Raw genomic sequence first — 22067 nt, 5'->3', positions numbered from 1 at the left:
CCATTATAAAAACATTATACATATTTTCATTTATATATATATATATATATATATATATATATATATATATATATATATGTCAATTATTTAAAATAACGATTATTATATTACGACGAGTATATCATGTTGCATATATTATACTTTAGCTTCTGTCAATTTGATAAGAATCTTATTTTTGGTAACATTATCACCTATAGAGCATAATACATTTTCAACAATTCCATTTGTAGATGCTTTAATAATATGCTATAATGAAGAAATGTTAATTATGTATATGCATATTGTATGTTACTATAACTAAGATACATTAAACAACTTACCTCCATTTTCATAGCAACAATAACAAGCAAGGAATCGCCCTTTTTTACTGCATCTCCCTCATTAACAAAGATTTTTTCAACTAATCCAGGCATTGGGCTTAATGCTGTAAGCGGATCTTCCTCTGCTCGACTCGTAAATGTAGTCACAAATTTAGGAATAGGAATAATCAATTGCCATTCTCGATCCTACAAATAATTTTATAAATTTATATATATATATATATACAGAGAGAGAGAGAGAGAGAATTCTTAATTTCGTTAAATGCTACATTATTACTTTGGTAAATATATGTAATTTATTATTGAGTTTCACTGTTCGTGTTTTAGTGATGATTCCATCAATTTCTGTGAATAACTCTAGAGCACCATCTATTTTCTTCAAAGTTCCAGTCACTTTTCTCCACGATCCCAATTTATTAACTCTCATTAGGTACATATCTGGTTCAGGATATTTCACTTCCACTATAGTATCTTCATTATCGACATTGAAATGAAACGCATGTTTTAATACGTGATTTAATCTGAGTCCAGTTTCCACAACAAATGGACTGAATGGATCTTTTGTTTCTAATGATGCACTTAATGAATTTGCATCTTCATATAGTATCCAAGCGAGAGCACCTTGAATCAGTACTGAATTAGGTATGTGTAATTTGGAAAATAACTGTTCATAGTTTTCCTCTATGAATCCTGTGTGCACTTCACCATTTTGAAATTTAGAATGAACACACAGATCTTTGATAAATTCTATATTTGTATCGAGACCAGCAATCTATAAGAATAAAATAATTTTATATGATTTAATCATATATATATGTATATATTTAATAAATTTAATTTAGCTCATGTACTTACATTATATTCGTTAAGCTTTGATCTAAGTATATTAAGAGCTTCGTTCCTATCTTTCCCCCAAACCACTAATTTCGCTATCATTGGATCATAATGCACAGATACTTCATCATTTTGTCGGACTCCAGTTTCGACTCTGACATTATTCGTTGTTTGAGGAGGCTTCAAATATAAAAGTTGACCAGCTCCTGGTAAGAAACCATTCCTTGGATTCTGTGATATTATATTATGCAATATCAATGACATTCAATAGCAAATAACATTCATATATATTTATCTAAATATAAAACTCGCGGAAATAAATATAAATCGTTACCTCAGCATAAATTCTTGCTTCAAATGCATGGCCGTTGAGAGTAATCTGTTCTTGTTTAAGCGGAAGTTCTTCACCACTTGCTACTCTCAATTGCCACTCGACCAAATCCAAACCAGTGATAGCCTCGGTGACAGGATGCTCTACTTGGAGACGCGTATTCATTTCCATAAAATGAAAACTGTGATTATTTCGATCCATTATAAACTCCACTGTACCAGCACCCGTATACCCCACAGCTTTAGCAGCACGTACAGCTGCTTCTCCCAACTCCTGCCTAAGCTTCTGAGAAATACCAGGCTGTAAAATAAATTAAGCAACAATAATTCTAGAGTTCTTTATCTCTTTCTATACATATTTGCAATAATTAATAGACATACAGCAGGCGCTTCCTCAATTACTTTTTGATGTCTTCTTTGTACAGAACAGTCTCTCTCAAATAGATAAACAGTATTTCCATGTTTATCAGCAAAAATCTGCACTTCTACATGTCTAGGTTCAGCAATATATTTTTCTAAGAGCACTGCCGAATCTCCAAATGCTTTTTCAGACTCGGTTCTTGCAGATTCTAGTGCTTCAATAAAATCAGATTCCTTCAGAGCAATTCTCATACCTTTCCCGCCACCACCACGTACAGCTTTGATCATCAGTGGAAATCCAATCTTTCTGGCCTCTATCACTAGTGTTTCATTTGTCTGATCCTTTCCATGATATCCTATAAATGAAATATGTAGGATTATTAGAAACATAACTTACATTTTCTTTATATATACTTAAAATAGAAAAGAATATATACCCTCTATGACAGGAACTCCAGCTTTCATCATAATAGTTTTTGAAGTATTCTTTATACCCATATCTCTAATAGCATTGGCTGGTGGACCAATAAATATGATATTTTCCCGCTGACATAATTCTGCAAATTCTGAATTTTCCGAAAGAAATCCATATCCTGGATGTATGGCTTGACATTTGGCTCGTTTGGCAACTGATATAATCTTATCCTGCCGTAAATAACTTTGACTAGATTGAGCGGGCCCAATGCAGTAAGCTTCATCAGCTTGTTCCACATGCATAGAGTTCCTGTCTGCTTCGCTATATACAGCCACAGTCTTCACACCAAGATTCTTGGCAGTTTTTGTTATACGACATGCTATCTCTCCTCTGTTTGCTATCAAAATCTGTAAAATAAATATATTTTCAGTATAATTGTTAATTGTATAACTTTCGAGCAATAGTTATAAAAATTTCAAAAACCAACTTTGTTTATCCTGTTGAACTGCGAAGCCGATTGATGAGAATCTCGGACGCATGAGGATAATTGACCCCTATAGTACATAAAAACTAATTAATATGCATATAACAGATTCTTGATTAAGAATATATCGTACATAATTTACTTGCCTATTAAATATCGAGCTTAACTTTCCAAACTGATACATGATAGGTTATAAGCTCACGAGTATGTCGTAATTCAGTAAATATGCTTATCCAAACTTACTTGTATCTCTTTTAACATTTCGATTCCCATTCTGTCGCGCAGCAAATCACTACAAGCCACAAGTCACGCATCCGTCTGATTACATACATAATCGTTATCAGTCACCCATAACCTGAAATTTATTACTCAAATTGTTTTGATTCTTTTGAAAAGAAATACATCTAAACACATATAGCAAACAATTTACAATACTAAATGTTTTAATAAATCATGTACATAAATTCTTAAAAAGTCAATATTAACAAATATATATTATTTTTTACAGAAAGTACAATTTTTTTAAAAATTTCATTTTTCGAGTGTTTAAATACATCCTAAAAAAATCGATATTGATAATATAACATAACATAAAAGTATATGTACTATTTTTTAAAGAATTGAAAATCTTTAATTTCTCTTATTTTTTTAGCGCTTCGCAAAATTCGGTTCTAAAATATCAGTATAGTATACTACACTGCCACTTTATGTAGATAAATAATAATTATTAAAAAATATATTAAATTATTATAATTAATATAATAATTTAATTTATAAATTAAACTATTACATAATTACATAATTATTTTTAATATAATACATTTGAATATATATATATATATATATATATATATATATAATGATTTTTTGTAAAAGCTGTTTAAAAAGAATACTTAAGAAAATAATAGCTTTTTATAACTATTATTAGTTTATTACAAGATAATTATATTAACGTATACATAAAATAAATTTTTTTGTACATATGTACGCAATCATCTGTTTGCTTAGCAATGAGTGCATGTACTATCAGATCCAGAGTCAAACGTCACTCTTGTTAAAAATATGTAGCGTTAATAATGCCATCTATAAGTCTGTCTTTGAAAAATGTTAATTAAAAATTAATATTATCTCGTCGGTGATACAGTCAAACGGCCGATAACGTCAACATTCTTCAATTATCTGCGGGCCCGCTGGGCCCATTTGATGATGGTCATAAAAAATTTACCCAAGGCTGACGGTCTAGTATCTCGTCGATGACTCGGGTAATAAATAATGAATAGTGGAGTGAAGGGACCCATACACCACTGATACCGTCCTGGATTTTCCGCCGTCAAATCGTGGCGAGGAAGGGTGTTTACTCAAGACACGACAATTCATTACGTAATTGAATTGAATGAGCCCTCTCCTTCGCTCCGCGTCATCCTCCTACCGAAACGTTTGGCTCAAACGTGTACGCGTGCGAATGTTCAGGCACGCGTGTGCGTGGTCTAGAGGTATACGCCAGCGAGGGGTGAATTGGAATTCAGAGATGGATTAAGGATTGAAAAGAGCCCCGGAAGTTGACAAGATTCGGTAAATTGATAAAGTCCTTTAAAAAGATGATCGAGAAGAATATTTTTGAATCAATATAATATATTGTTCATCAACGGAAATATTTTTTTAATATGCGCCAGACATAAATGTGGTAATAACTAAAAAGACCTGAGAAGTAAGAAAGCCTTTACCTACATGCGTAAAATTGATGTTTAAATAATTATCTAAGAATAAATAATATAATATCACAAAAAAGAATATTAATTAGATTAAATATTCTGTCAGATTAGCGTTTTATAGAATGAGTGTTTAAATCATTTTTATATATTGTATTATATACATATATCTATATTTATTTTATATATTTTACATATTATATTTTACAACTTTTACATATCTAGGATAGAAGTTGTCTAACTCCAAATTTTTATCATCATTATTAAAAAAATCTTGATATTGAATAAAAGATGCTATAATATTGCATAAGAATTTATATATATATATATATATATATATATATATATATATAATTTCTAAATCTTTTACACTTAAAAGTGCTGTGATCATTTCAGATCTTCGTGCGAGGATTTACACTTTCGGAATTTCGCTACGTTCCTGAAAAGATACCATAATCCCGCACCCCGTTTGCCGCTAACATAGCACATCGTCTACACTCCTCTTCTCTCAGGCCGGAGATCCGAAGGGTGGAACCAACCGGAGGGGCCGGTAGCGAGCGACCGAATTAAACGATTAGTTAAACTGATTTCGAGTTAGGCGAATGAATAAGTAATCGGATTTCTCGTTAAGGTAATCGCATTGCGCCCTGATTGGCTCCGTCTGCCTGCGTTATAGGCCGCACTCCCGTTTTACCCCCCTTCATTCCGTCTATCCTCATTCCCATCGATGCTCCTCTCTCTCTCTCTCTCTCTCTCTCTCTCTCTCTTCCTCTTTGTTGTAACGAGGAGAATATCCTCTCATCTCGTTCACACGATGTCCTCGCTCGATCCCAATGTCGTTGTCTCATCTCTCGGAAATTGAGAAATTGAGAAGCGCGAATATTTCGAGTAATAATGTCTTCGTGTGTCGACTTTCCCATTTATATTTTTCGTTATCTAACTATTTGATGCTGGTTATCAATTTCGTTTATTTAATTAGCAACACTGAGTGTCTTGGGACCTTGATAATTCAATGTTAAACATTGCATTTTTTTAAAGTGTTTTAATATTCATTTTTTCTGAATGTCGAAGAGAAGTTTTATTTAAGTTTTGTCGAATTTTTATTTTATTTATTCTTTATAACTTTTGTCTCTTTTTTTTCTATATTATTTCATATATTATTAATAAAATTACATTATAGAACACATTCCTTTTGTAACATAGAGAATCAAAATATTTTAACTTTAGCATAAAGAAAATCCAAAATTGCAATATGCGACGCAATGTTTTTAAGTTTCAAATTTTCATTCAAACGCATTTGTTTGCACTTCTTGAGTGGACTATATCCTTCTCTCTTCCCATCTGTCCGTATCCCGTAAAACGGACCGACAACGCGGAGTCCGCTAGCAACCCGAGCAATTACATTCCCCGAATGCAATCCCATTTAAATATCACCGAGTTTGGCGGCGACAAACACGGGGCGCACGTCCCAGGGTCGCATTCACCTGACGCAAAGAGAGATTTGCAGGACAATGACGTCGCGCGACAGAGGATAATTTCCATAGATTTGATAAGCGCAAAGCGATGCAGATTTAGTGATACCATGACAAGAACGAGAGTCAAAGTTTCTTTCGACTTGTGTAACAACGTATACTTTATCGAGAGCGATAAATCGTGCCCGAAAAATCGAGATCGGCAAGAATGAAATCTAGTTTACGAAATCGGGCCGATATACATCATTCTGAGAGTTCACGAGAGTTCTGTGAATTATACACCATCGAAAAGAAAGACAAGGCGAAGATAAAAGAAGGAGAGAGGGAGAGAGAGAGAGAAAGAGTGTGATACTGATAAAAGGAGAAGTGATATTGGAACGGAAAAATATATAGAAAGTGAAAGAGTGAAATGGCATATGAGACAAAAGAAATGTATTTGTCGCGAATAACATGCAAGACCGTTTGTCTGTGTATCGATAAATCTGCATCGTGATATGTTTCAAATTTATTTCTATTTGAAATTTTTTATATTTTTAGATATGTCACATAGTGGAGATGAATAATTGACGTTTTGGAATTGTCTTTTCTATGAAATATTATAATATATGCGCAGGATATGTGTTTTTTAGAAAAGATTTTAGAGAGTTTTAAAGAGAGATAAATAATAATTTTTTAAATAAATTAAATAATCTCACCAAAAAAAAAAAAAACAATTTTTTAATAATAAATTTTAATAATACAAGAAACTTATTGCATCGATTTATGCTTAAAAAAATCATATAATCTTATATCTAAAAATGCAAACGAATCATATATCTTTATGTTATCAAAACTAGAATTTGTTTCTTAATTCTCTGATAAGATTAATTTTTCAACTTATATTATATATAATTAGACAATTTTTATGCATGATTCTTACGAATCTCTCTTTATAAAGTTTTATAAATAAATTATAATTTATAAATACATACATTCATTATCGTAATATCAAAATAAGAATTATACGTATCATGAAAATTTTCGATCTCGTTTGTAAAATATCTATCTCTTTATAGATCTCGCGTGGAAAGACGATTTGATGACCGATAACAAGGCCGGACAAAAAGGAAAAGCTCCGACCGCGGAAAGCATCGGATTAATTACCCGCGTACCCGCGACGGCCTCTTTCTGCCTTCAAGTAAATATAGCGGCCCTGGATGGCGGTCGCATGCGGCGTAGAGCGTAAGAGTGAGAGGGATAAATGCGGGAGTGTAGTAGGATGGTCGCCGAACGGTATCCTATCATCCCTGGCCAACAGCGAGGGGTAGATTCCACGCGAGCGTTTCCAGCGGCGGGTGGTAAAGCGGGCGCAAATGCTAATGAGCGTCGGTTTGAGGAGTGGAATGTGCCAGCCTTCCGGAAGGGGACGAGGGGTTACAGGTCCGAGCCTGCGGCTCAGGAAGGGTGACGAAAAACCGACGAGAGGCAAACTCGGGGCGTTTCCATCACGCCCATCCTGGCGCGGATTGGCTGGCGGCCGAATGGCGTCCTGGACGACGCGTGGCGTCGCGACGCCGACGTCGCAATATGCCTCCCGTCGACGTGTCCCCCGACGACGGTTCTCTCTCGCAACGGCGGCGGCGAGTGCCGTCGGTACCGAGGCGCGACGTCGCGCGCGAGAGTCGCCCCGATAACCGTGAGGATGGAGCAACTTGCCCAGTTCGTCTCCAAGAGCTTCGACAACGCGGTGGCTGTGGCGGCGGCGAGCGTCGAAGCCGCCGCTGCCGGCTGCAGATCGGCCGCCGGCGGCAGGATCACGCTCAGTGTCGCGCATCTTATCGGCGATCATGCTGTGGACGACGATGATCGACGTACGTGCGACAAGTTTTTTTTTCTGACATATCGTGATGTTTATGTGCCGATTGAATTGATCAGAAATTAGCCTCGAAGTCAAACCGATTAACGCAGTGTGCGCGTTTTTTTTTTCTATTCTCTTAAGATTTTTTTAGTTACGTTTTTGTAGATCATGATCTTCTCATATATAAATCTAATATCATACATGTATAAGATCGAAAGGGAATTTGTTACGCGAGTCAGAGATCGATTCGTATGTGTCTGTGCTAGTTTATCAGTGATTAATATCAGCAAAACAGAATGGAGTATATGTATCAATCTAGAGGATCTATCCAGAAAGGATTAATTGTGCAAGTTATGTAAAATCATATCTTTGTGTTCTATTGAACAATATTCACATATTGCATTTCATTATTATTTAGAACTTTCTATCATGTTGATACATGAATTAAAGAGAAATTAATTGCGTATGTTAAGAATGCCGAAAATTAATTGTTTGCGGTTTTTTTATAAATAATAATCTGCGTTTTTTTAGTTTAATCATTATTATTTTTTACAAATCAAATTTTTTTATTACATATATATCCTATGATGCTATTTGTGTTGTTATATTTCTCATTGTTATTATATTATATTCTCTTAAATATTTTATATATGTACATATATTTTGTTAGCTACGCAGATAATGTTTTAAATTATAATTGTAACTTTTTTATTACAATTCAATCTGCATTTTTTATCATCGTATTTCATTAGTATACCAATAAAAGCCCGTCAATGCTCCTTACTTTTAAAACTGCAATTCACTTACGAATCGATTTAATCGCCGATGTGATCCTCATCACGATCAAGATGATCCCAGACCAATACAAGCAAAACTTGTTTAGATGAAGGCGCGCAGGAAGTCGCGGCTGGTATCGTCGAGACGAGTGGAAATGTCGAGGAGCCGCCGTCGCCGGAAGGCCGATTACAACCGGAGGATCTGTCCGTCGCGGCCAAGATCAAGGACATCCGAGATACTGCGGAAAGTCTGCCACCTTTGAAGACTCCCGAGCTGAAGCTATCAGTTCGCAAACTTCTTGGATGTACCCCCTCGCCGCCGCCCATATCGAGGGATCGATCACCCAGTCCGGAGAACTGCGTCGAATTGAAAAATCAAAGCTTGAATGATAGCAAAACAACTGCATCTTCCAATGATCAGGCGAAAATATCCTCGCAAGTTACAAGGTCGAGCGGTCAAGAAGACTCTACCAAAGGTAAGTAGTGATGAACACATAATACTCTTTTACACTAATTTTTATGATATAGAAAGTATATTTAATTTTTCAAGTGTGACAGTTTAATAATGTGAAAAGATTTGATAATATTATATTAATATTTTTATTAATATAATAATGATAATAATAAAAATCTTTTCTTTTTATAGTATCACGTTTGAAAATAATTAATTAAAGCAATTGTTTACTTTTTTGTTTATGGAATTTGTGATTAATTCAATGGTATAAGATAAAAAGTATAGAAAATAATCTCAATCCGTTGTTTTCAACTGATCAAACTCAAAATCTGTCCCAGACTTTTAGCGTTTCATACCCTGCCCTGACCCAATGTATAACGGTGTCAACTTTGATTTCGGCAGATCGACTTCCTTTAGGATTAGCCCGTTTGCGATTGCCGCGCGAACGAGTGCAGGAACGGGAAGGTCAGGTCAGGAAACTCCCTCCCTCGACGGCGGCATCGAAGTCGCGGCAGGTCAGAGGGATCCGATCTTCGTTTATAATTCAAACCGTCGTCCAATAAAGCTCACAAGTGATTGGGAATAGCTGACCGTTCGCAACGTAATGATTGGCGACCCGATCGGCGATTTCGCTCACGAGCCGAGTCATCTTCGATAAAACGCCCGCTCGGCCGAACAGTACTGAAAGATGAAATTATGTCGAGTCTCTCTCTCCCGTTCTGCTTCGGTCGGAGGCGAAGCATTTCTAACGGCGATATAAAAATAGAAATTAATCCATATAAAAATTATTTTTAGACACATTATCATGCATTTAGAAGGTGTCAAAAAATATTGTTTTTAAAAATGAAAAGATCTAAACAAATAGGATATTTATTCTCTGGAAAATCTGAAATTCTTAGGAATATTTTTTGTGTCTGGAAAAATCGGGGAATTTGCATGGAATTTTATTGGAATTCGGGAAATTTTTTTTATAAAATTTAAGTACACAGTTAAATAACTATTCTTTATTATTTTCTCCATGATGGAAAAAAATTATCACATTTGAGTTTCTTGCTTGTGATTCTCACGAAAAAGCAAATCAATTATTCATCAATCAACTATAATTAACAATAACTTATAATTAACATCTCTGATATCTCTTTCATTAAATCTTTATAATTAATCCTTTAATAAGAGGAATTGAAACATTTTATTTCCATTGTCTGAAAAATCGTCCGATTATCTTGTTTTAATAATGCTATAATGTTATTTCTGAATACGAATTTGTTGTAAATTATCAAAATTAATTGTACACTGAAGACATCGGTTAGTCACTATATGGGATAATAGCTTATACCCGGTGTGCAACGAAACTATTATAACGGGCAACGATTAAAAACGGGAAACGAACGAAGCAGAGAATGAGATCGAAGCGACGGCGATCGCGTTATAAAAAGCGTGCGGCGTTGAAGTAATGCCACGCACACTTCCCTGTGCGATAACTCCGGACGTCGAGCGCGCGGCGCCATGAATTTATGGTTTAATATGCGGCCCGCTGCGTTAGTTGTGTGTACGCCCCCTAACGGGGAGAGAGAGCGACGGCTGCTGCTGCTGCTGCAGCAACTCGCCCATCTCTCGAGGGCCCATAACTTTTTCCGATTAAACGCAAATCAAAAAGCAATCTGCCTGGCTCAGCCTGCAACGGCCGCGAAAGTAAAATCGTAAATATCTACGAGAAACTTCTTTCCAGTTGGAGGACTTTTGGTGTTATCGAAAAGAGCTTCAAGTAATAGATATTAATGCACATTTTGCAGCCGTTGATCGCCTCTGTCTTCTCATACCGAGTTAATCCTCTATATTGTCATATTTTATACATTACGTGCATACATGTGCAAAACGCAAAAATTACATTGCGGTTTCGTAAGAATCAATATTTATTATAACATTATTAAATATTTTTTTATAACTTAAAAAGAATTGGCAAGAATTTAGGCTGATATATCAATTAGTTGCTCCAATAAAAAAGCCAGTCTGAGCTTGGTCATGTCTGACTAAACGTTTACCTGATTCACTGACATTGACATAAATAAAATGAAGTTGCAAATTCCCGTTTCGCAAAATTATGAAAATTTTAGGCAATGAGATAAAGAAAAGTGTTACTTAATATAGTATCTCCCTCTTTATCTCTTTGTTTATCTACTAATGCTGATGGAGCGTTCTATTAATATCAATTTGCAATTATTATATAAAACGCGTAACAAAAATGCCACTTTTCGCGTCATGTACTATACGAATCTTGCAGTTTTCTAAAACGAACACTCTTCCAACGATGCGATACTCCAAAACACATTTTGTGCCCCTCCCGACGATTTAGCGCGGTGTTCGCGCCCATCGGTCTTCAGTCGCGCGTGTTTTTCCGCGATTGCCGTAAGTGTTGGTGCTTGACCGCCGGTCAAAGGCCCGCGCGCTCGTACGTATATTTATGGCACTTGGAGCGCGAGTTTCCTGAAGTATGATAGCGGAGGGTGCACGGCCGCTACTTTAGGAAAAATGAGAGAAATCCCCTTTTGCGTATTTACGTCTCTTGCCAAACGCGCCTCCTCGCAATGTAACGATATAAAAATATACATAATATATATGTATATGTATGTGTATGCTTTAAAATATGCTTTAAAATATTTGCATAAAATTGCTGCGGAGTGAAAATATTAAGATGCAAGGCTCGTTTGCTCGTTTTGAGAAAATAATATTTACAAATATTATAATGACTGATTGTTATGACTAAACTATTCTAATTTGATAATTAAATTTAAATTAATTAAAAAGTAAAAAGAGATTAACTAAATTAATTACTAATATGTAATTGTATAACTAACTACATATATATATTTTGCAGATGTCGAGTGATTTTATAATTACTCAAATTTGGAAAGAATGATGCGACAAGTGGTTAAACTCCTCGAAGGGTACAACCGGCATACAACAGACCACTTTGCTTCATTAAGCAATAAGTGATTGCAGATCTAAAAACCCTCCTCTGCTTCTTGCGTATTCATGGGACTGTGTGCCATATGCAGTGACTACGATACTTGGGATACGACGACGCTTTTGTACGTCTAATGGCCGCGTATCTCGGCTCGTTTTGGAGGGAGAAAAATAGTATAGCCAAGGTGGTAGTCGGTCCGAGGGTGGCTTAACTGGATCAGGCCAAGAGGGCAGCGCTCTTAGTAATCGAATTAGTGACCCCTCGCGTCCGAGTGTGATTGCTTTGGGTTTTCCAGCAGGGTTCGATGCTATCTGTCTCCTATTTTGCCATAGAATCTCTCTCTCGCTGTCTCGATCTTTACGAAGTATTCGGTTAACGTTCGGCAGCTACGATTTTGCACCTCGAATCGAGACGTTTGAGATATACTCGAATGATACGGATAAAGTGATTTAGGGAAATCTGTGTTATTTTGGATTTGGAAAACATCGTAGAATCCCCTCAAAAATGTTAATTGCTAAAGTTGCATAGCATACTTGTTTTTTATATGTTATTATTTATTATATATTATATAATAATTATATAACAATTAATTTATTATATAATAATAATTATTATTATCATTATTATTGTGACATATATAATTGTAATAATCTATTACATCTCCTCGCATCAGAAAGTAACATTTTATAAAATGACGAAAGTGTGAAGAATAAAGAGGGGATTTTGACGATGCCGATTTTCTCCCTCACGGGAATAAACGACTGACACGTTTGAGTTAATGACTGCGACAAGGCGCGTATGTGTTGCTCCCCGTGGGTTATGCTAACGCGGGTGCGGATGAGGGGCGTCGAAAACCGCGCGAGTTATTTTGAAGCAGAAAGGAGAAGGGGGAGGGTGGGGAAGGGAAGTGGTTTTAAACCGCCGCTGTACATATGGATGCGGGTTGCGCGTATCCTGCCTCAGGGTTCAGATTGGATTACGCGGATACGCGTTAATTGATTAAAACGGGGTCGCGTACGCAATGCCGCATGGCGATCGCGCCGGCGCGTAAAAGCGTTCACGTAGATTGCGTAAAATGCTTTGTTTCGCTTTTTTTGGCTAAATCATATTGTTTAAATGATCAGACAGTAACAAAAAGTGATACCGCAAGAATAAATTCTATGTACGAAAAACCATCTACAGAGACTACTTTTTGGTGTCTCTTCTATGTCTTCTTTCACACATTCACATTCTTCTTTAATAATAAATAAAATATAAATAGGATGATTTATAATTTTTAATATTCTCAATATTTTGTACAAATAATTAATATTGTGAAGAAAAATACGATAATCTGATTATTATAGATTCTACAATGATTTACAAATTATTATTTGATTCTTGTTTATTTCATTAATTTTTTTTTTCATTCATAATTTTACTTTCAGGTCTTTTAAATTTTGTAAAAATTATTGAAAATGATGAAAAAAATGCATATATATATAAAGGATATTTGAACCGGCAAAAATAGGATAACTATCTTGAAAGAAGGACGATAGGATGCCAAAGCACGAAAAACTTTCTCGGAGCATCGTATTAGAGCGGCCGCAAGCATCACCGCGAGTTAGAGAGACGCTCACAGATAATTAACGGCCATACGATTTAATTAATGGTCGCTTAATGTAAAGTAACTACAGTACTACGGCTTTTCGAGGTGTTGCTGACGTAAAAGAGGCGAGGAAACCCGGACTAGAAGGGAGAGGAAGGGGGACAGAGGTGGATTAAGTGTCTCGCGTAAGAGCCCTTGACGAAGGGGATGTGATTTATATAATTTAGCAAAGTGGTGAGCTACGCAGTCTTATACCGGGTCGTTAGTCATCCCCACCCTTTCTGCTAGACGAAGGGCTGGGGAGGGGGGAGAGGAAAATTTGTACTCTTACCTTAATCACCCTCTACCTCCACCTTTCTGCATCTGTCCGATGAAATCTTCCGCGGGAGGATGCTCTCGATGCGATACCATGCAGATTTCACATGCGATTGACACGCTCTCGTGTATATACAGTTCATTGCGTATGAATATAAAAATCGGTTTTAATACTTGTAGTTTTATAGTTCTTTAATATCGGTGAGAAAAATAACTTTCGCGTCGTTGCATTTCTCTTTGAGAGATAGGAGGTACGTTTGTCTAATGTCATCCAATTAGAGACGTCGTGCTCGACATCTTGATTTGAATAAGATTCTCATAAAGTGGTAAGATATATGTTGATGGCGCCCAGACTGTGGAAGAAATGGCCCGTGAACGACTTGACGGAGATCAATTTGGTAGCACGTCGCTCTCCGATCTCGGTCGTTCGCCGGTCGCGCATTTGTCCCCGTGAATTAATCATCGCGCGAAAATCACCCTTCTCTTTTTCTCGCTTCTGATGATGACTCATGACATTCGGATTTCTATTCTCGGCAAGAGAAGTTTCCAATCAATGAATTCTCTTTCTTTCCCTCTTATTCTATGATTATTTTATATTATTATTATATATATCTTATTATTAATTATAATAAGAGAGGAGACATATTATTTTTTTACTTTTAACTTTATATAAGGTGTTTTTTTTCACGCTTGCTTGCTAATAGTTAATTTTATAGGATCCAATTGTCGGAACAACGGAAACAGCAATGGCAAGCAGAGGAGATCACGAACGAACTTTACCATTGAGCAGTTGGCCGAGCTCGAGAGACTTTTTGACGAGACGCACTATCCTGACGCGTTCATGAGAGAAGAGTTGAGTCAACGACTCGGTCTCAGCGAGGCGAGGGTGCAGGTCTGGTTTCAGAATCGACGTGCCAAGTGCCGTAAGCACGAGAGTCAGTTGCACAAAGGTGAAATAAGCAAACAGAAATCTTTAAAATATTCTCTTTACCTAGAATTTTGAATAAAAATACATAGAAAGTCAAAAAATTTCCAGGGAATCTTTTTTTACAAAATTTAAGTACAGAGACATCCAGAAAGAGAGAATATATATATATATATATATATATATATATATATATATATGTAAAATAGATTAAATGGAAAAATATAAACTTTTTATTATAAGTCTGCGGATCTTTAGGCTCAGGATTGAAGGATCAATTGGAAAAGATTGAGATCAGATTTTTGAAATTTAAATCTTTTCGCAGGCGTCGCCGGGAGTATGGTGCTGGCACCGCGTAGCCCGCCGACGACGTTGGAGCCGTGCCGGGTCGCACCGTATCTGCCCGCGCTCAGGTTGCATCCGCCACCGCCGATGCAGGGAACAGGTGCCGCGAGCGTGACGGTGGGCTCGGCTTTCGATCCAGCTGTACTGCACTATGCAGCGGCCGGTGGTCTCTTCTGTCTGCCACCGCCACCACCGCCACCCTCGGCACCATCGGCCGGTCATCCTCCTCATCCGTTGAGTCTAGCAGCGTCGCTGGCCGCCGCGGCAGCCCGTTCGAAAAACAGCAGCATCGCGGACTTGAGATTGAAAGCGAGACGACACCAGGAGGCCTTAGGCCTCGATAGGCCCGCGTAAGGTATGCTACGTTGCGGGATGATATGTCTCGGACGAAGAGGATTCAACGGGGATGAAGAGGTGTGCGAAAATGAAAACGGTGAGTATGCTCTCCGAAGAGGATTCATACATTCAGCGAGGTGCGATTTAGAAGAAAGAAGCGGAACTGAATTATAATTGCGGTCAGCTTAATTTCTAATACCATAAAGAAGAATATGTATCTTACGTTGAAGTAAATCGGGACCCTCGTTGTCGTTGTTCGTTTGTTAAAATCTCTATGCGAGCGAAAATAATCTGCGCATCTATGGTAAATTTTAATAGACAAAATATCAGAAATTTTAATTGCGTCCCTGTTTAATTCAATTGATCCTAAGAAAGTATGGCTTTAGTTGTCCAGCTGCAGCTCTCTACGCGGTTAACATTGCATGTGTCGTTATTTTATGCAGAAATTAGCCCGCATAGAATATTAAAAAACGACACACGTGTATCCTTTCATCCGCGACGTGCATCGAAGCGTCTGAGAAGTACAAAAAAGAACATTCAACATGTGTGTATAAAGTAAAAGACGCGGCGGAAAACATGTAATATAACGTATACGGGATCGGGAATTTCGCTTTGTATCCCGATTGACGCGCTCCGTATCGTAGAACTGTGATGCAAAATCGCGATCGGAGGCTTAATCAGCGCCGATAATATTAAAAAGGCGACATTAATGTATAGTTTATTGTCACCTATTCTCAAACCAGCTCTTTCCTCGAATTAGCGGGCAGTAGTTCGGAGTCGAGATTTAACATGTATGCTCACGTATGTGCGGAAGAACACATTCAAGTCCAAAAAAAGATTTATCAGAATGACATATTTGTTAACGAGAGAATTTAAGGAAACATCGAGACAGTTAGAGTCACATCTCGATTCTCGCAGACGACATTAGTTGACAAGGGAAAACTCCAAGACGCGCCAGGATCGCTGACCAACCGCGAGAAGGAATTATAGATCGCCGCGTCCTGGCAGCGGCGTGCAAGACGTAACTCTCCCGTAGATGATTCACGGGTGGGTGGACGGACGACTTCTCGCATTCGTCGCCGGCGAAGCGAGCGAGGGACGGCGGGCATCGCCGTCGGGGCGCTAATGCAATAATGCGTGGCTATGCGGATAAATCAAGCCGGGCAAACTGCTCCGAGAAAGAGAGAGAGAGAGAGAGAGAGAGAGAGAGAGAGAGAGAGAGAGTAGCACCGTGCCGCGTAATCGCGTTACCCCGGGGTCGTCCCCGGGGCGCCGTTATTGTCTCTCCCACTCTCAGAAGCGAGGTGCACCAAAAAGCGCGTGTTCCTCGAGTCTCTGGTAATTCGTCCAACCCATTTTCACGCAAATTGCGCTCGCTCGTGTCTCATTTTACAGCACGATTAATGTATCATTGTCACATTTTTAAACGCAAAAGTAAGGGCTTTCTCGCGCAACATGTATCATCATATCTTGAGTACGCAAACGCTGAAGTGTGATATTAAGTATTTACACTATCGTATTCGCGCGCACGGAATAGGAGATATCGGCATTTACCGTATTCGAAACACGTTATTGTGAAACATTATCACGATATGAAACATCTTCCGGTGCATGCTCGCGGATAAATCAGACATGCACCTCGGGGGAGAGAGTGGTAATTGCGTTAACACGAATTTATTCCGATCCCCGGAGAATCGTTATCGTCCCATCCGCGCGCCTCGATAGGTCGAAGCAACGTCGCGTGATCGTGATTTGATTAGCGACTTTAATTAAAAAGAATGCCGGCGCACAACGATTGCTTTAACGTATACGACCCAAAAGCTTTTTATGGCCGTCGTGCATAAAAAAGAAAAGTCTATAATTCGGTCGTCTTACAGCCGCAGGCTCCATTCTGCAACGGTGACTACACAAACGGTAATTTTTTTCGCAATCGATATTAAATCGATATTAAATTTTTCTAAAGTCCAATGTAAAATTTTTTAAAGTATATAAAGATTATAAAAAAAAAATTTATTATATTAAAATTAATTAAATTTAAGTAATATTTGTGTCAATTATCTGCTACACACATAAGCACGTTAAAATTTAATAGGTTTATAGCGAGATACTCTGCAAGTATTGAGAATAAACATACGGGACCGACTCACGTTGCAAATTGCCTTACCTAAAGGGATAAGTTAATCAAAATGATTTGTTTATGCAAAAACACGTCGACGACGAATCGACTAATCGATAGACGCGCCGATTCAGTCATGTAATTAATTTGGCGATTTCCACCAAATTTCATCAATCTATTACTCCGTCCCGGCAGAGTAATAGAGATGAAATGACATTTTTTTCTCTCTTTAGTCTTTATAAAAGATCGTAAATTTTTGCGAAAAATGCATAATGTTAAAAATGACATTTGATCTTCATCAAGATATAAAGATTAATTAAAAATGATAATTATTATATCATATTATAGATATTTCCATCGAAACGATTTTAAAGCTTTGATATAATTTTTCTTTTTATGACGATTATATCAACATTAATAGCAATTCGGACAAACGAAGATGGAATTAACCGTAATTTACCGTAACTCACGTAACAGTAAAAATAATGAAGCTCCACCTCCCGAGCAGCAGAGAGATATAATAATAAAAGCGCAAGGCCAGGGCCAAGATCCCCATTCGCTCTTTTCACCCCCGCGACGATTTCAGGAATAAAATAAAACCCTCTCGTATCCCGGGATAATTCGGAGGGCGCCGAAGGAGGGAAAGCATCTCTCTCTCTCTCTCTCTCTCTCTCTCTCTCTTCGCTTATTTTAATCCGAGTTTTAAGAAGTTTTTCCTATTGCTCGTAAATTGGCCGTCGTTTGTCTGGCCGGGGTCACGTGGGGCCAGCAAGAGGTGGAAACCACCCTCGGGATATTCATCCCCACTACAACGAGATCCTGTTTGTACATTGCGCATTCGTGGTGCACGAGTGGGAGAAGGGGGAGTGAAAACTCGTAACTGCGATATAATGTCCCACGAAAACCAGCTACCATCATCAATTATCTCCGCCCTCTTATCCTCTCAGAGGGGATGAAGCGGGGAATACATAATCGGGAATGCGCAAGGAGGGGACGTGATTTCTCGAAAATGTTGCGGAATCGGCAATGTTATATCAAAATATTATCAACATTATATATTAATTAATTACATATATTTAAACAATAGCAATAATATTATCTGCGAAAGGATAAAAGAAATGCGCGATTATTATATCCAAAAAGAAATATATAAAATTATTTATAAAAAAAATGATTCTATCTAGAATAATACTTTCGGTACAATATCTGTTTGAAAGACAGAGATATCTTTTGTTTTCTTTAATAAATCGTTCTACCTCTTGTCAGATTATTTAAAAATGAATTTGATTATATTTTGTATACATATATTTATCTCTCTCCCTTGATGTTAAAGTATCATTATATGTGACTATAAGAGATTATCAGATCGAAATTCAACACCTTAACAGCTTAGTCGGATCATCGGCGAAAAACTCGCGGCAACAGATCAATCCCGCAATTCCGACAGCGCGATCGGGACGGGAGGGAGTTACGGGGTTGCTGTGCGAGATTTGGAAATAATTCAGCCTCGCGCACTGACTGGCGGGCCAAGGGGCCGCTTGCTCCGGGTCGCCGCTCCTTCCGGCCTCCGCGTGCCTTAATCTAATCCAAGGATAATCTAAAATTCATGACACACATAACTGCCAGGCGATGATATATCTGGCGGGGGTGTAGAAGCAGAGGCGTCTTCTCCGCCTTTGCCGGTTTCTCTCCCTCCCTCCTCCCCTTTTTCTCTCTCGCTTCCTCCGTCCTTACTGGCTCACAGTTCGTCTCGGCAGGCAGCTCTAGCAGCAATCACTGGCATTATTATTTAATGCGACGCGCGTAGCAGCGTATACACCAAGCAGCTACTCGTAAATCGCGATATCGTAGACCTGCCACTGGATACTGTTTATCTCGTGAGAGGAATTACCAGCCTCGATCACCGCCAGTCGATCTCTCTTCTCTAAAACATCTTAAGATATACGTTGAATGAAACAGGTCGTAATCTCTGACTATCACAAGATGCATCATTCTCTCTACCCCAACAATTCTATCGGTCTATTATTTTATTTTATTTTATTATAAGAGAGAATAACTTTTTGATATTAAAATATATGTATACATCGCGCATGTGTATGTATATTTTTTGCTGAAAGATAATATTTTATTATTTTTGTAAGATTATAAAATTATTTTTTTATTCTTAAATTTTATATTATATTTTTAATTATATTTTTTATTATATAAGATTGTATTATAAGAATAATTAGAATTATTATATTTTATTATTAGCAAAATTTATATTCGACAAAATTTATATTCAACAATATATTCGACAAATTTATATTTGTTTATATGTCGAGAATGTAATTTGGAGGATCTATTTTCAATCTATCATATTGAAAGAATTAAGATGTTACTTTATATTCTTGGTCAGAACAATTTATTTAAAAGTTCTTTTACAATGCTACTATTTGTCGTAAAGAGATCTTAAACAGATTCCAATTGTCATTTTCAGTTACGTGTTTATTTTCTGCACATCGGCTGAAAGCTTGATCCTAAACGCAGTCCGCGCCATTTATGCTAAGAACTTCACTGAGTTCCTATCGGATTAATCGAGTCACGCGCACGAGCACATCCGTACATACATCGTTCGAGTGTATAATCGGGAAACGGATAATCCAAGAATACAGTCCGCACCTTTACGATGGAGTAAGGTGCACGCAAATGGACCTAGGGTGGTCACGCGCCGGCGATAAGAAGAGAGCGGAGCGATAAGAAAGAGAGAGAAAATGGAGAAAACGAGGAGCTAAACGCAAGTTTTCGTCCTTCGAGGCAGATCCGATGCGGAATCAATTCGCGTAATAGTTTCGAAAGGTAGAGGGAGAGGGGTCAAATCGACTGGCGGTCGTAAGGGGTGAGTTAACTGAAGCGAGAGCTTGGATACGGACCATTACCACACCTGTCCCTCAACTTCGACTTTGTGCGCGCGCATGAGAGAGAGAGAGAGAGAGAGAGAGACGAGCCCGGAGTTCTAATGAAGAGAAGCAATCACTTAAGCCAGCCGTTTATATACCCGGTGTGCTCCAGGATGATACAGTTTTATTTGCGCGGCACCGATACGGCTTTTACGGTCCACTCGAGGGAGTGCTCGACGACGAATGAGATGCGAACGAACGGATACGAAGCGTGTCTCGTGTTCGCCGATCCGAATCCTCCGGGACAGCCTCCGATCATTAGTAACGTGGGATCGTTATCTCCTCGATAGCTCTCGCGAATCGGAAAAAATATTAGTATGTTAGAATTGGATACAATCGTGTATTCCATCATGTTCAAGATAACAAAAAATTGCAATACTATGATAGCAAAAATGCAAATGATTTATTACTTAAAGATCATTGCAATATGAAAATTCCGTTAATGAATAATTTATTTTCTAGATATTATCAAATCAACAGTTAACTCGATAAATAATTGAATTGATTAATCAGAATCTATTCTCAAATTTTGTTGGAGGTATTTTATATTTATATATATATTTATATATTTATTTATTTATTTGTTATAATATCTTACCTTGTGTTTGCAAAATTGTATTGATTGTATTACCAATGAGTTCTGCACATTAGTCTAAAAAAATATAAAAATATTAACGCATTTTAAAAAAGAAAATAAAGTACTTTCTAGATAGAAAATTTTAGAAATACAAAAAATATATCAAACGCAGAAAAAATCCAGATGAGTGACATGAATATTATTAGTCTTCCAAAAACAAAAACATCAAAAACAATAAAATCGATGTAAAGATAAATTTGGGATAGACTTCTGTCCTAACGCTAAAAAAAGATTCGCAACGGCAGTATTCGTCAAAATTTATTTCGAATGAAATGTCAAGTAGCGCACAGACCAAGACAACGGGCGCAATATGGAACAACAAAAAAATTGAAGCCGGTATAATTTCACATTATCTTCAATTTTTATGCTATAGATACGAACAGTTAAATACAATTCACTAAAAAATAAAAATTTTATATTATTTTCCTACACAATATATTATATCTGGGCGTAATATATAGTTCTCGATTGTCTCTTGACAGAAACATAACTTTTTCCCTTATAACGCACTATTTTACTTTTTATATTTTACTTTACTAATATATTTATTAATACTTAATTAATATATATTTCTAATATTACTACAATCTGTGTAACATTACTACGAATTACTTAGAATCTTAAATTAGTTAGACTTAAATATTTTTCAAAAAATTGATTTATATCATTATTACACCCGCAGAGATCATTTTCGCGCATCTATAGCATGGAAATTTGAAGCAAAGTAAGTTTTACCGGTTTCAATTCCAGATATGGACTTCCGCGTATAAATGTATCGATACAGCACCATGCGACACGAACTCATTAATTAACGGAAGAAACTCGGCCGCAGGAAGCAATAAAATGTTCCCGTAAACACGTCGTAACGACACACAATTGAATCTTAATCCTACAATGTTTTATTTTTCGC

The 22067-nt window shown here is 37.1% G+C and overlaps 2 protein-coding genes across 3 annotated transcripts; one reads left to right on the top strand and one right to left on the bottom strand.

Moving 5' to 3' along the window:
• Nucleotides 1–67: 67 nt before the first annotated feature.
• Nucleotides 68–3424, bottom strand: LOC126857340 (methylcrotonoyl-CoA carboxylase subunit alpha, mitochondrial). 2 transcript variants are annotated; one of them, XM_050606668.1, is made up of 10 exons: nucleotides 3350–3424; nucleotides 2890–3098; nucleotides 2747–2813; nucleotides 2282–2666; nucleotides 1866–2200; nucleotides 1489–1785; nucleotides 1176–1385; nucleotides 598–1092; nucleotides 321–506; nucleotides 68–246 (listed from the first exon to the last, which is right to left on the bottom strand). In XM_050606668.1, exons 2-10 carry the CDS (start codon nucleotides 2925–2927, stop codon nucleotides 136–138), a joined length of 2124 nt encoding a protein of 707 aa, XP_050462625.1. In that variant the 5' UTR covers nucleotides 2928–3098; nucleotides 3350–3424; the 3' UTR covers nucleotides 68–135. The 2 variants fall into 2 exon arrangements, with proteins under 2 accessions (XP_050462625.1, XP_050462626.1); XM_050606669.1 differs by having other exon boundaries at nucleotides 2987–3098.
• Nucleotides 3425–7605: 4181 nt separating this feature from the next.
• LOC126857344 (short stature homeobox protein 2-like) lies at nucleotides 7606–15483 on the top strand. The gene is made up of 4 exons (XM_050606679.1): nucleotides 7606–7774; nucleotides 8645–9013; nucleotides 14576–14809; nucleotides 15110–15483. The coding sequence occupies exons 1-4, from the start codon at nucleotides 7606–7608 to the stop codon at nucleotides 15481–15483; spliced, it is 1146 nt and encodes a 381-aa protein (XP_050462636.1).
• The last annotated feature ends 6584 nt before the right edge of the window (nucleotides 15484–22067 follow it).

This window comes from Cataglyphis hispanica, chromosome 21, assembly GCF_021464435.1.
Source record: "Cataglyphis hispanica isolate Lineage 1 chromosome 21, ULB_Chis1_1.0, whole genome shotgun sequence".
Lineage (NCBI taxonomy): Eukaryota > Metazoa > Arthropoda > Insecta > Hymenoptera > Formicidae > Cataglyphis > Cataglyphis hispanica.
This window is presented reverse-complemented; position numbering and strand designations above follow the sequence as displayed.

Bases quoted from the DNA above. Each gene is read 5' to 3' on its own strand.
- LOC126857340 (XM_050606668.1), bottom strand. From the start codon at position 2,927: ATGTATCAGTTTGGAAAGTTAAGCTCGATATTTAATAG. The intron at 2,667-2,746 runs GTTGGTTTTTGA...TTTATTTTACAG, and splicing joins AGTTCAACAGGATAAACAAA to ATTTTGATAGCAAACAGAGG. The intron at 507-597 runs GTAATAATGTAG...AATTATTTGTAG, and splicing joins AATTACATATATTTACCAAA to GATCGAGAATGGCAATTGAT.
- LOC126857344 (XM_050606679.1), top strand. From the start codon at position 7,606: ATGGAGCAACTTGCCCAGTTCGTCTCCAAGAGCTTCGACAACGCGGTG. The intron at 7,775-8,644 runs GTACGTGCGACA...AAACTTGTTTAG, and splicing joins TGTGGACGACGATGATCGAC to ATGAAGGCGCGCAGGAAGTC. The intron at 14,810-15,109 runs GTGAAATAAGCA...ATCTTTTCGCAG, and splicing joins CGAGAGTCAGTTGCACAAAG to GCGTCGCCGGGAGTATGGTG.